Source organism: Myxine glutinosa, chromosome 9 (genome assembly GCF_964187855.1).
Source record: "Myxine glutinosa chromosome 9, kmMyxGlut1.1, whole genome shotgun sequence".
NCBI classification, from domain to species: domain Eukaryota; kingdom Metazoa; phylum Chordata; class Myxini; order Myxiniformes; family Myxinidae; genus Myxine; species Myxine glutinosa.
In genome coordinates, this window is record NC_136269.1 from 22,237,779 (window position 1) to 22,252,355 (window position 14,577).

Genomic DNA, 14,577 nt, shown 5'->3' on the forward strand with positions numbered 1-14,577 from the left:
ATGTGGTCACTGATATATATACACACAAAGTCGGACCCCGCGATTCGCGGGGGATACGTTCCTGGAAAATCCACGAATAGCGAAACCCGTGAATAGCGGGGCATTGTTTCAATGGAAAAAGGGGGGCCGGATGGGGGGGGGGGGGGGGAATGGTACCCGAGTCGTGAAAATCCACAAATAGAGGACCAAACCGCGAACGGCGAGGCAAAATCCGCGAATGGTGATGCAAATCCAGAGAATGTCGATGATAATCTGCAAAGGTCGATGAAAGTCCTGGAAATGGTGAGACAAAGCCTGTGAATGTCGACGAAAATCCACGAACGTCGATGAAAATCCTGTGAATGTATGCCGTGGCATTGTTTCAATGGGGAAAAGGGGGATACGTTATAGGTTCCCGGCGGTTCCTGTTTCATAGAGGAAAATTTTTAAAGTTTAAAATGTTTTCGACTGCAAATGCACATGATTACAGTTTCACAAAAAATTATTACCAAAAAAAAAAAAAAAAACCGACAACACCAAGTACCATTTCCAATTTATTGAAGGAATGCGCTTACAGTTTATGAAAAGTGCTTAACCAGCTCAACCATACCGCACCGTGAAAAAAAAAAACACAACACCATCATGTACCGTTTCAATTTTTTTTTTTTTTTTTTTTTTTTACAAACGCACGCAACTTTCAAATGATGATGATGATGGCGACAATGATGATGGTAATTAATTAAAATCCCATGAATTTCTCGAACTCTGAGGATGACCCAAATGATAGTCCTGCAACGTCATGCACTGAGGGAGAGGTAGGAGAGGCAGCAGTTGAGGGTGTTGGTGAGGAAGCTGGCGAGAGGACACTGAGAGGCCGGCAGGAGAGGAGGGTGCTGGTAGTCTTGAGGTGGAGGGAGCAGGGCTAAAAAAATGGGCAATGGAGAGCTGCCTGGCAGATTCCCGCAGGATTCAATGCAGCTCTTTGTAGGGGAGAAGCAAATCATCCAAGCCACTCTTGAACTTGAGGTACCTCTCCATGACTGGGTCAGCATCTTCCATCCTGTCGACAAGCGCCCGCATGCCATGCAGCAACTCACTCCGGACTGAACTGTGAGGTTAGACCTTGGCACCTCTTCCTCATCACTGCCTGCGTCGTCCTCCTTGGAAACCGTAATAATGGCCTCCAACTCCTCCTCGGTGAGGTTGTCGCCATGTGAGGCAATGAGATCCTCCAACTCCTCAGGCTGAATGTCATCAAATCCTTTCCTCACAACTGCCGTGCCAACCCGACAATCACATGCCTCTCCTCAGTGTTATCGGGAAAGCCAGTAAAGTTTCTGACTGCCTGTGGCCACAGGTTGTGCCAGCAAACATTGATGGTGGAGGCTCTCACCTCATCCAGCAACTCCTTGATGGCACCGATGCAGTAGGCAATATTGAAATCCTTCCATTGTTGCTGAGGCTCATCACTTTCTTCTGCCTCTTGGTAGTCGACACATCTCCGGCACTGGTCTTGCGCTTGGGAGCCATTAATTGAACGATGAGCAGAGCAACAACAACAACAACAACATGCATTTTAAGGCCATTTTCCCTGCTAGAGCGGGGGTTAGCCTTGCGGTCCCCATGACAATCTTCTCCATTTTGCCCTATTTTCTGCATCTCTCCTTGTTAACCCCGTTGCCCGCATTTCTTCTTCCACCATCTTTAGCCAAGTCTTTCTCAGTCTTACCCGTCCTCTACTTCCTTCTACATTCATTTCCATCACTCTTCTCAACCAGTCACTTTCATCCTTCCTCAACACATGACCAAACCATCTCAACCTGTTCCTCTTCACAGCATCAATCACAGGCTCTATTCCCATCATCTTTCGCAATTCATCATTTGTCTTCCTCTCTCTCAATGATACTCCACAAATCCACCGAACCATTCGCATTTCCACCCTTTCCAGGCTTCGTTGCTGCTCTACGTTCATTACCCATGTCTCACTCCCATAAATCATAACACTTCTCACACATGCAGCATACACCTTTCCCTTCAGCTTCAACGACACTCCCCTCCTCGTCAGCACACCACTCAGTTCCTGAAACTTCTTCCATGCACATCTCACTCGAGCAACTGTTGCCGAGTCTGATCCACCTTCTCCATTCAGCATGTCTCCTAGGTAACAAAATGTTTTCACACTTTCCAGCTTCACGCCGTCTCCAAGATCCAACTCAACATTTCCTCCATCTGTAGCTCCCTCTGTGCACACCTTACATTTGAATGTAGCTGCCACACTGGTTAATGACCCTCTCAGACCACTACATTTTTGATGAGCCCACTCAGCGCACATTGTACATTGAATGGAGTTCACTCCGACACCCTTCCTGCACACAGCACACGGCCACTTCACAGTTCTTTCCACCTCACCACATGCTTTACCACTTGCCATCACCTTTGTCTTTCCGATATTCACCTTTAGACCTTTTGTCTCCATACATTCCTTCCACTTGTTCATCTTTTCCTTCAGTCCATCCATACTTTCCGCAATCAACACCAGATCATCTGCATACAACAACTCCCACGGTAAACCCTACTTTACGTTCTGAGGCAGCACCTCCATCACAGCTACAAATAGTAGTGGACTTAGTACCGACCCCTGATGCACTCCCACCTTCACCTCAAACTCACCACTGTTCCCGTCCTTCGTCCTTACAGCTGTGCGTGCTCTTTTGTATATTGCCATCACTACTCTGATCAACCATTCCTCCACTCCTAACTTCCTCAATGCCCATGTCAATACTTCACGTGGAACCCTATCAAATGCTTTCTCCAGATCAACAAACCCAAGAAACAACTTCTTCCTCTGCTCCATATACTTCTCCTGCAACTGCCTCACAATAAAGAGCGCGTCTGTCGTTCCTCTTCCTGGCATAAATCTAAACTGCATTTCGTCGATCTTCACCTTCTTCCTTATCCTCCTCTCCAACACCCTTTCCAATACCTTCATTCCATGCTCCAATAACTTTATCGCTCGGTATGAGCCACAGTCCAGAGGGTCACCTTTCCCCTTGTATAGAGGGACGAGGGTACTCTGTTCCCAATCCACTGTAATGCGGCCTTCTTTCACCACCAGATTACAGATCTCTGTCATTCTCTTCACACCCCAACTTCCTGCTGCCTTCAACATATCTCCCACAACTCCCGTCGGCCCTCCCGCTTTTCTACTCTTCATTGCTTTTATCGCTTCCTCAACTTCCTTCTCAGTTATCTTCTCTGCCGGTCCTAAAACTGGGTTACTCTCAATGTTGCCATCCCATTTATTGTCTGTATTCAACAGCATTTCCATATATCTTTTCCATCTTCCTTTAATTCCATCTGGGTCCACATCGATTTGTCCCACTTCATCCTTCAAGCAACTCACCCCCATCACATCACATCTCTCTTTCGCTATCTGCTTTGTAATCCTGAATACCGCTCTCTGACCCACTTCCGAATCCAAGCGTTCTCCGAAGATTTTGCTGCATGCCTCCTGCGCCTTTGCTACCTCTTTCTTTGCAGCCTTCTTGGCTGCCTTATAACTTTCATGCTCTGCTTTTTCTGCTCCCGTATCCTTCACCTTCTGCCACTCCTTGAACTTTTTCCTGTTCTTGTCAATCCTCTTTCCAACTTCATCATCCCACCACCATGTTTCCGAGTTCCTCGGTGGTCCTTTTGTCCATCCACATACCTCACCAACGGCTCCCAACAGACTATCTTTCATTGACATCCAACCACTTTCAAGCTCAACCACATCATCCTCTACCCTACTCAGCCTCTCTTTTAATGCCTCCCTTACTGTCACCTCTTTCAACCTCCACACCTTCATTCTCGGTTGGTACTTCACCCGCCGAGCTCTCCTCGCACCTTTCACCCTTATGTCGCAGACAACCAAGTGGTGCTGTGAAACAGCCTCCTCCCCCGGGATCACCTTTGTGTCCCGGAGGTGCCCCCTATCTCGCCTACGCGCCATCAGGTAGTCAACGGTTGTCGTCGACCCACCTGACGTGTATGTAACAAGCTTATTATCCTCTTTCTGGAACTGAGTATTACAAATCAACAAATCAGCTCCATCAGAAAACTCGAAAATCCTTTCACCTTCTCCATCATTTCTCACACCATATCCGTAACCCCCATGAACTCCCTCAAAACCGTCCATACTCCTTCCCACATGTCCATTTAGGTGTCCTCCCACCACAACAACTTCCTCATCTTTCACGTTTTCCATAAGCTTCTCTATCGCACACCAGAACTTGTCCTTCTCTTCATCGCTTCGACCAACCTGCGGAGCATATCCCGAGATGACGTTCACCAAGAGCTTTCCAATCATCATTTTCACCATCATCAACCTATCACTCACTCTTGTCACACTCACCACACTGTGTACAAACTCCTCAGAAAACAGGACACCAACACCATTCACGCCCTCCGGGCACCCTTGCCACACAAACTTGTATTTCTGTCCCTGCCTACCCTTCACCATTCTCACACCACTTCCCTTCCATCTCGTCTCCTGCACACAACGTATGTCCACTCTTCTTCTGACCAATACTTCCACCACTTCTCCTGATCTCCCTGTCATTGTCCCTACATTCCATGTCCCAAACCTCAGAAACCGATCTCCACTTCGGGCTGTACCCTGCCCATATGTAGTTGTAATTGTCTTGGTTCTCTTTATGAGGCAATGTTTTTATGGCCGGATGCCCTTCCTGACGCCAACCCTCTTAGTCGCCTTGAACGATGAGCAGAGCGAGAGTCAAAAACACAGGTCGAAGCAACGGGATGAGAACAATGATCGAGATCGAGGATACAATCTGTATATGTATGATTGCGAGCATTGTGGGTAGCTGCGGGAGGGGTGAATCCCCTGACATTGTTTGTGGGGGATGTTATCAGATGATGCCCTATTGAGCCTATCTGCGAATTTCAATGATCGTCTTAATGAAGCATTTGCATTCTATAATTTGTGGGGTTGACATATTTTCGTCACTGATGGAACATCCCCCGAAGCGTTTTCATTGTGTAACATCTCTGATGATGCTTTACCGTAAATTGCAAACTGTAATAGATTTATAAATGAAGTGTTTGCATTCGATAATTCACGGAGTTGACTTGTTTACACATCTGGTGTGATATCCCGCGAAGCTCGCTTATAGTGCGGCTAAAATTCACGGCCACGAAAGCCATGGAAACGCAAAGCACACAGCAGTGAATGTACGGTACTGTACTGTACTGTACTGCACTGTATAAGCAGGTGATGCTCACGGCTCGCATAAGATGTTTTTTGCGTACATACGTCCAGCTGCTTTATGCATGGCTGGTGAAAGATGGGTTTTATAAATGTGTCAAGCTAACGGCTCATGAAATTTTTTTGGTGCCTCTGAAAACCTGCGAATTCGCGGAACATGGGCCATGAATAGGGGGGGGGGGGGTGGGGGGGGGGCGCGTTTTGCGGAACAGGGCCGAGAACCGGAAAAAAACCGCGAATTTGTGGGACATTTTTCCGTGAATAGAGAAACATGTCGCATTTTATTAACCGTGAATACATGGATTCCGCAAATAGCGGGAACTGTGAATAGCGGGGTCCGACTGTTTATATTGTTACGGACACGGTTTTTGGATGTTATTTTACCGAGCGGTGGTGTATTTAACCGCGTCCGAACAGTTACTCCCCGATTAGAACCCGATTCCAACCGAACGTTGACTAATCGCGCTACAGATATTCAATTGGGAAACCTCTAAAGCGACCGAAAGAGAAGAAGAGAGAAGAAAGACAGAGTTTGGAGGAAGAACAGATTTATTATACACACACAAGCAATATTTTAGAGCGACCAATATTATTTACAGCAATAGATGGAAAAGAGCAGTCACACAGTGCATTGTTAACTTATTCTATTTCATTTACTTAATCCCCAAGACAAACGAGTAGGACAGGACGTTCACACTCACACGGTGGATATTGCAGGCAGGTAATGGCTCGAGGTTGATTGCTTGAGAGGAAGGCAAGGTCGGAGGCAGTAGCTTTCAACCCCTCGCGGTTTTGGCGGGAAAACCTCCGTCGCGTATCCGCGGCCGTCACGCGCTGGCTCGGCACACCTGCTCCTCTTCCTGGGGTGGAGCCGTCTCCCTCCGTTCAGCGCGTCTCTCCAACGACAGGGGATATTGCAGGCAGGTAGGTAGGGCTTGCGGTGGATTGCGCTCCTCTTCCAGGTCATCCCCCAGCGTATCTCTCAAGGCCTCTTCGTAAAGCAGTTCCTTACATTCGCTTTTATCACCTCCGGCGGAATTAAGCCGCCGGCTCCGAGGGCACGCCTACCGGGTCACTCACCGCGGTGTTGATTGGCTGTTAGGGCCGGTTCACTCCTGCCCTCTTCTGACGAGGTGGAGACACGCCTTTCTTCTCCGACCCTGTTTCATGGCCAATGGTGGTTGAAGAGAAAAACCGACCAAAATGCGGAAGGCAATTGGAAGGGAGGTTTTGGGGAAATTGGAAGGGCCTACGCTTATTTTGTTTGATACAATGCAAAGTCAATCTAGTGGAAAACACATACTTAGCCTACATGGAATAAGGAAATACACTATTTAAAAGATATATCGTGACCTGCGTGTATGTTCTATGAAATTAATTAGGAGGACGGCTGCGACCATTATTTACATTACCAGGATGTTACCATACCAAAACCATACTCTTCACATCCGTTACCCTTCCTCCAAAATTGTTACACTCCTCAAAACCCGTTACACTTCTCAAAACCCGTTACACTTCTCAAAATCGTTACACTGCACCCTCCTTTCTTCAGGCACGTCCTCGGGCCTACTAGACTTAACTGAGTGTGACATGTAGGTGTAATTCCCTCTACAATTAACCTGACCCTGAGTGTGACAATTTTAAAACACAAATAAGTATGTCCCCCTATTGCATTGCATCCTGTCTAACAGACTCAAGCCCACAGCTAACCGAATTACGGAATTATTCTGAAACTATACATTTACGGTGGGGAGCATTATTTACAATGACGTGATTTCTTATTTACAACGCAACCCAGGACCTGTGTGTTTTTTTCTTTTCTTTTTAGGGAACAAGAGAAAGAAATTCCTGTTGGGAGGGAGGAGACAGCACGCATTGCATCGATGCACCAGTACCAATACCACCAAAGCACCCAAAAGCACCAAAAGCACCACAAGCACCACAAAGCACCACTCGGTGCGCAGTCACCATGGTTCATAATAAACACAACAAAACAACTGGTGGTGGTCTTCTCCTTGTCTGCTGGGCCGATGTTCTTCCTGACGTCTTCTGGCTTCATGCGGCCTATTTGGACATAATAAAAAGCACAACTTGTGTTCGTTTTTTATTATTATTTAGGGCCTCAGGGGCCAACTAAGGGTGGTCCACCTGTTTGGCATAGGTGCCACCTTACCGAGGTCCGCAAGCAAGATTCCCTGGCCACTATGGCCGGTCTCCAACAGAGGTGCTCTGCCCCAGAACCTGGGGTCCATCAAGTGGTACTTGGCCGCCGAACAGCGGTCCATAAAGTGGTACATCAACGCAATGCGTGCTGGTTCTGGGAATCTCGGGCGCACAATGGCCACCTCACGCACGCTCCCCTCGGCACCCAATGGCGCACAGGTCATGTGGGAGACAAAAGAAAGACAATTGAGCGAGGGGTAAGGTCACAAGGGTACACGTCAAACAAGGCAATGCAAGGTGAAATGCGTACGGAGGGCGAAGTGAGAAAGCTCGTCCCTACCGTACGTCACCCCCCTGTCACCTACACTACCCTTGCTCTTACCCCATATTTACAAAATCTACCCATTTACAAATTCGTCACTACTGTCACGTCTTCCCCATATTTCCCTTATACCAAATTCGTCACCACAATCCCTCTACTTCAAAATTTGCCATCATCAAATTCATCATCAATCCTCATAAGGAGGCAGAGATGGAACATCAAAGCACAATGTCACACCCACGTCATGATGCGTCTCACAATCCAAACATTTGCATCATAAAAAATAATCAAAACATGGCATGGTGTGGAGTACCTGTCACCTCAGGTGAGTGGATGCAGATGGTGTGAGGAGATCCTTCATCCTAACTATCCTCTAAATGATTTTAACACACTTTACACTACCCGGGGTCTTTCCCTGCCAATCCATTGGCAATCTTACTCTATGTGGTTTTAAAAACCAATTCCCATTGACCAAACTGTGGTGCTTCTCAATTTGGGGTCTCACTCCCCCGATTCATCTCCCGGTGCTCTAGCACAATTTCTGGGCTGCGACGTGTACCTCTCCCAACAGGTCTACCCACCTGCACACCTCCACCACTGTAGTTGCCACCCGAGCTTACCTAGCTCCTCACCCTAACCTAACTAACTGGGGACAGCCCCTCTCCTGGCTCTGTCACCCCTTGGTGCCCTCTGGCACTGGGCTACCCGGGTCCGTCCTCCGGATCCTCGGGCCCCATCCACACAACTACTACCGGCTCCCAGAGCCCACCTGCGGCCTCACCTGGCCGACATCCTTACAGTGGTGGAGTGCCCAAACCAACTACACACACTAACAGGCTACACGCCCAGCCATTTCCACAACACCAACGCACCCATCCACATACCATTCTGTCACCCGCACCACAGATGCCAATATCCAACCACAATTTACCTGTACCCTCTACCTAACACTTACACTACCCGCCCCGGGTATCCGTGATGGGGGTCCACTCTTCCCCCATTCACACCTTCGCACCATCCACTCCACTCCACAATTTCCACCATTCTCACTCCACGACCATCCATTCCAATACTCCATACCATTTATTCCATACACCTGTCGTTGCACACCTGTGCAATCATACCTGGTGCCACCTGCACCCTCCTTTCTTCCTGGACCATTTGGTCAACACAACACGCAATCACCACTACTCCCTCATACACTGCTCCACACACCTGTTCAGTTGCACACCTGTGCAATCACACCTGTTCCATTCTCACCCGTTCAATCCTCACACACACGGCATCATCTCAGCTAACTTCTCCCCTCTGAAACTTGCGCTTCCCAGTCGTCCCTTTAAACTATTGCGCTCCCACGTCATTATAATCCACACTAATCTACCTGCGTCCCCACTACAGGTATCAGTCACTAACTAAACTTAACGTTACCTAATGTCAATCTCTTCTAGATCCCTATCATTATCCAAGCCCTCCCTGGCTCGGTTGTCATAGCCACCCCATAAACTATTGCGCATTTGCCCCCACTCTGTGAGGGATGGTGGATTTGCCATCCCACCACATCGCGGGTCTCTCACTATCAATTTTGTTCGTCGAGATTCCACAAGTCAAAAATTTTCTATTTACTGCCAATTCTATTCACTTTTCTAAATTTTGTATCAAATCACTACTATCACTATCACCATCACCCGTCTACTTATTAGGTCCTCTCGGTGCGCCAATTCACATCTACAGCCCGGCTTCGTACAGCCGAGCAATGAACGCGGGTTCTTTTGTGCCAGCGGCTGGATACGTCCCGCATTCGGGGCAGGGACGGAGGCTTACCCGGGCCGAGATCCCATGCACCACCTCGGCGTGGAGCCATCCAATGTCCCGATCTCGACCTGCCGGCACGTCTCAATAGAAGGTGGTCGCCATGACGACCCTTCCTATCGGGCTGCCCGCTCCGCCTAGTGGAGCCCGGACGCGGCTCCACGCGAGGCCCAGCGTGGATCGCGCACGGCGGTCCTTTCGAACCCGCCGTGGCTCGGATCTCCGCTGGTTCTCGCGGCACGCGAAGCCCGGCACGCACCGAGGGCCCGATCCGGCTAAAAGTCGACCTAACCTTTAACCCGGTTATCGTCGACGCCTCACCTGCAGGCTTACATGCATACGCTACCCCTTTCGTGCTCATACATGCAGCCGTTCCCATTCTCCTCGTACCTTTCCTTACACACCCCGGTACACTCACTCCGCCCATCGACTTGGTCACACACCTGACCACCGAACACCTTGGCACACATTCGTCGCTCGCACACCTCACCAATACACCTCTTCGCGCCCCTTTCTCGGTCACCTCCTTTGTGACAATCACAGGTGTGCTCTCACCCGCACACCCAACCACGTGTCTCACTACCAATTCCAGCGTGCATTCCCACTCACGCTCTACCATTCCAGGTGTGCATCCTTCTATTCCAGGTGTACATCCTCGCTCACCTGCCACAACCAACTCACGCTCCGTTTCACTCTCACTACTCTCACCTCCACTCTCGGTCGCGCACTCACCCTTCCTCTCGACAGCGCACTCTTTCCTCATGCACCCGTCCGTTACACACCTTTCTCGCGCACACTCTGCCGCACCTTGTCCCGTCACACCCTCTGTAACACTCACCACAGGCATGCATTCTCCCTTACTCTTGACAGCATGCGCTTTCCCCTTGCACCCGTCCGTAACACACCTTTCTCGCGCATCCTCCCGCGCACACTTTTTCGTTACCTCCTCCGTAACACTCACCACACCGCGCTTCCCTGTGCTCCCTCGCACACGCGCTACGACCGACTCACTCCTGACGGCACACTCACTCCTCGGCGTGCACTTTTTCCTCACACACCCCATGGTCGGACATTCTCGCACACCTCTTTTTTCGCACACCAGACCTGTCGCACACCTCACCAACGGCCTTTCACGAACACCCGGATCCAAACCAATCCCCAAGCCGACTGAAGCTTTCCTCACATCATATACATTGCCACTCACCTCCGTACCTCGTCGCACCTCCTCTGCCACCTGCAAACTTTTTATTTGGTTAGTGAGCACCGCATCATGATTTGAACACAGACCTTGTACATATTCCATGACTTCCTCCTTTATCTCCCTCTTAGCTTCCCTCCGTCTCTTCTTAATTTCACTCACCCCTTCTTCCACCTCCTCTAATTTTTCCTTTACCTCTTTTATTTCTCGGTGCGTCCCCTCAAGTTCGTCCTCTAAGGCTACCGTGACCGTCTCTATGTGCATCCTCACCTGCCGGTCCTTTGTCTCCATTACTTCTGTCACCTCGTCCACCCTCATTGTCAGTTCCTCCCGTACCATCTGACATTGCCTCTGCGTCGCTATTAATTCGTTTTTAATTTCTTTTTGTGTCGCCTTTAACCCTCCTAGTACCGCAGTGTTCTTTTGAACCTGCTCCACTAACTTAGTTTGTCCCTCTGTCAGCTGCTCCACCTCCTCCGTCAGATCTTCTATTCCCCCTTGTAACTTAGCCGTATTATTTCTCACCTCTTTCTCTATACGCTTTTCGCCTCGCTTTACCTCCTCGCGCAGCCCCGAGACCTCCTCACTCACCCCTCTTCGTATTTCCTCCATCTGGTTCCCCATCTGTTCGATTTCCCGGGCGGATTGTTCCCCCATTTCCCGCAATTTGTCCTCCATCCTATTTTCTAACCCCATTAACCCATTTTTCACCCCCTCTAACTGATTCTCTTGAGCGGCCATTCTGTTTTCTACCCCCATTAACCCATTTTTCACCCCTTCTATCCCATTGTCTAATCCCTCAAATTTCTTGTCTAACTCCTTAAAATTATTGTCTAACCCCTCAAATTTCTTGTCTAACTCCTTACCGGTACCCCTCGCTTCGTCCCTCATTACCCCCATTTGGTTTCCCATTACCCCCATTTGGCCCTCTAATCGCTCACTCTGAGCATCCATTTTTGCTTCTAGCCCCATATTTGCCATTAGTATGGTTGCATTAATCTGCGCCATGAGGTCCCGCACATCAATTCCCGCTATTTGCGCAGCGGGCGCGGCTACCCCGCGCTCGTGCGAGCCGCCCCTTTGTGCGTCTGATACCACGTGCGCGAGAGCGCCATTTTGCGCGTCTGACACCCCCTCAACCGCCTCCTCATTGCTCTCCTCCTCCCTTTCTTCCACATACATTTCCCCTGGTTCCTGGGTTACCCCTAACCCGTCTATCTCCCCCACCGACATCCGATCGCCTTGATTGTCCATGGCGCGATCTCAAAATTCGGGTTTTATAAAACAACACAATTTCGGCAGCTCGTAATTTTGACCAAAATTTTTTTTTTTAAATTTGGGCCTAACAAATTTAGTCCCGGGTCCGAATCCGACTCCTCGACACCAATTGTTACGGACACGGTTTTTGGATGTTATTTTACCGAGCGGTGGTGTATTTAACCGCGTCCGAACAGTTACTCCCCGATTAGAACCCGATTCCAACCGAACGTTGACTAATCGCGCTACAGATATTCAATTGGGAAACCTCTAAAGCGACCGAAAGAGAAGAAGAGAGAAGAAAGACAGAGTTTGGAGGAAGAACAGATTTATTATACACACACAAGCAATATTTTAGAGCGACCAATATTATTTACAGCAATAGATGGAAAAGAGCAGTCACACAGTGCATTGTTAACTTATTCTATTTCATTTACTTAATCCCCAAGACAAACGAGTAGGACAGGACGTTCACACTCACACGGTGGATATTGCAGGCAGGTAATGGCTCGAGGTTGATTGCTTGAGAGGAAGGCAAGGTCGGAGGCAGCAGCTTTCAACCCCTCGCGGTTTTGGCGGGAAAACCTCCGTCGCGTATCCGCGGCCGTCACGCGCTGGCTCGGCACACCTGCTCCTCTTCCTGGGGTGGAGCCGTCTCCCTCCGTTCAGCGCGTCTCTCCAACGACAGGGGATATTGCAGGCAGGTAGGTAGGGCTTGCGGTGGATTGCGCTCCTCTTCCAGGTCATCCCCCAGCGTATCTCTCAAGGCCTCTTCGTAAAGCAGTTCCTTACATTCGCTTTTATCACCTCCGGCGGAATTAAGCCGCCGGCTCCGAGGGCACGCCTACCGGGTCACTCACCGCGGTGTTGATTGGCTGTTAGGGCCGGTTCACTCCTGCCCTCTTCTGACGAGGTGGAGACACGCCTTTCTTCTCCGACCCTGTTTCATGGCCAATGGTGGTTGAAGAGAAAAACCGACCAAAATGCGGAAGGCAATTGGAAGGGAGGTTTTGGGGAAATTGGAAGGGCCTACGCTTATTTTGTTTGATACAATGCAAAGTCAATCTAGTGGAAAACACATACTTAGCCTACATGGAATAAGGAAATACACTATTTAAAAGATATATCGTGACCTGCGTGTATGTTCTATGAAATTAATTAGGAGGACGGCTGCGACCATTATTTACATTACCAGGATGTTACCATACCAAAACCATACTCTTCACATCCGTTACCCTTCCTCCAAAATTGTTACACTCCTCAAAACCCGTTACACTTCTCAAAACCCGTTACACTTCTCAAAATCGTTACAATATATATAGAGGGTGAGCCAGAAATATGGTCATTTTTGAAATTCGTGTGAAGGAAATAAAAAATTGTATTTCAAAATAAATTAATTCATGATATTGCAGTACATAACATGCATTTTTATTATTCTTATTTTTTACTGATTTAGTTTTATTTTTTGCAGGCAAAACACTTGAGTGACCATGTGGAACTGGTCGGGTGAAGAACGCGCTTTCGCTATCAAAGCTTTTTACAAGAATAATGATAGTGCAACTGCTGCACAACGTCAATTCAAACTCCATTTCAATGTTCAACGTCATGGAAATGTGCCGTCTGTTCGTGCTATCAAGTTATGGGCTCAGAAGTTTGAGAGGACCGGTTCAACTTTAAAAGAGAAACCGCCGTGAGCACTCAAATCAGTAAGAACGGCACAACACATTGAGCGTGTAAGGGAGTCAGTTTTGAGAAGTTCGCATCGCTCCAGCCGAAATCATGCATCAGCCTTAAGAATTTCTCACATGTCACTACGCCGCATATTGCATAAGGATTTGAACTTTTATCCCGATAAAATTCAAACTGTCCAGGAATTAAGCCAAGATGATGAGATTGCCCGCAATAATTTTTGTGAGGGAATGCTTGGCCATGTTGCAGAACGTCATGAATAATTGGTGTCAAAGATTGGAGAATGGGTCAGACTAAATGGTGCGCATCTCCTGGATGTTCTTTTCCACAAATAAATGGCATGTTATGTACTTCACTTTCTTGTAAGAATTTGTTTTGAAATACAACTTTTTATTACCTTTACACGAGGGTTAAAAATAACCATATTTCTGGCTCACCCTGTATAGTGTATATACACACATGTCTGTGATTCACGTTGTATGTTTGTGAATTTGAAAAGTATTAGAGTGTGATGCCACATGTGGATGCAAGACTAAAACTAAATGTGATATACTACCAGAAGATAAAAGGATTTAAAGACTATTGAGACAGGTGAACGTTATGGAACCGGATGCAAGTACGAGCCAGGATGATGGTGCAAATTCTGAAGCAAATACGAGTCAGTACGTCAGTTGAATTTATGATGTAAGCATGAGTCTGGATGCTTCCCTCCAACACTGACCATGCCTTTGCAGTCGTAGGCCTTGCTGAATGGCACAAATTCGCCCTCTTTGCTGTGCATGCCTCGGATTATGAATTCATCCTTCTCATCGGTGGCAGGCCCAAGTTCCAGTCTTGCTATTCCATCAAACAGCTTGCACAGGTGGTGTTGAATCTTCACAATGAAATCCAAAC

General features: G+C 48.2%; 1 protein-coding gene across 1 annotated transcript in view; it reads right to left on the reverse strand.

The window, feature by feature from the left end:
- Window positions 1-14,577, reverse strand: part of DNAH9 (dynein axonemal heavy chain 9) — a 241,309-nt gene that overhangs the window by 139,640 nt on the left and 87,092 nt on the right. Inside the window, exon 27 of the mRNA XM_078785082.1 lies at window positions 14,405-14,557. Within this exon, the coding sequence (XP_078641208.1) occupies window positions 14,405-14,557 (153 nt within the window). The remainder of the gene's footprint in view (window positions 1-14,404; window positions 14,558-14,577) is intronic.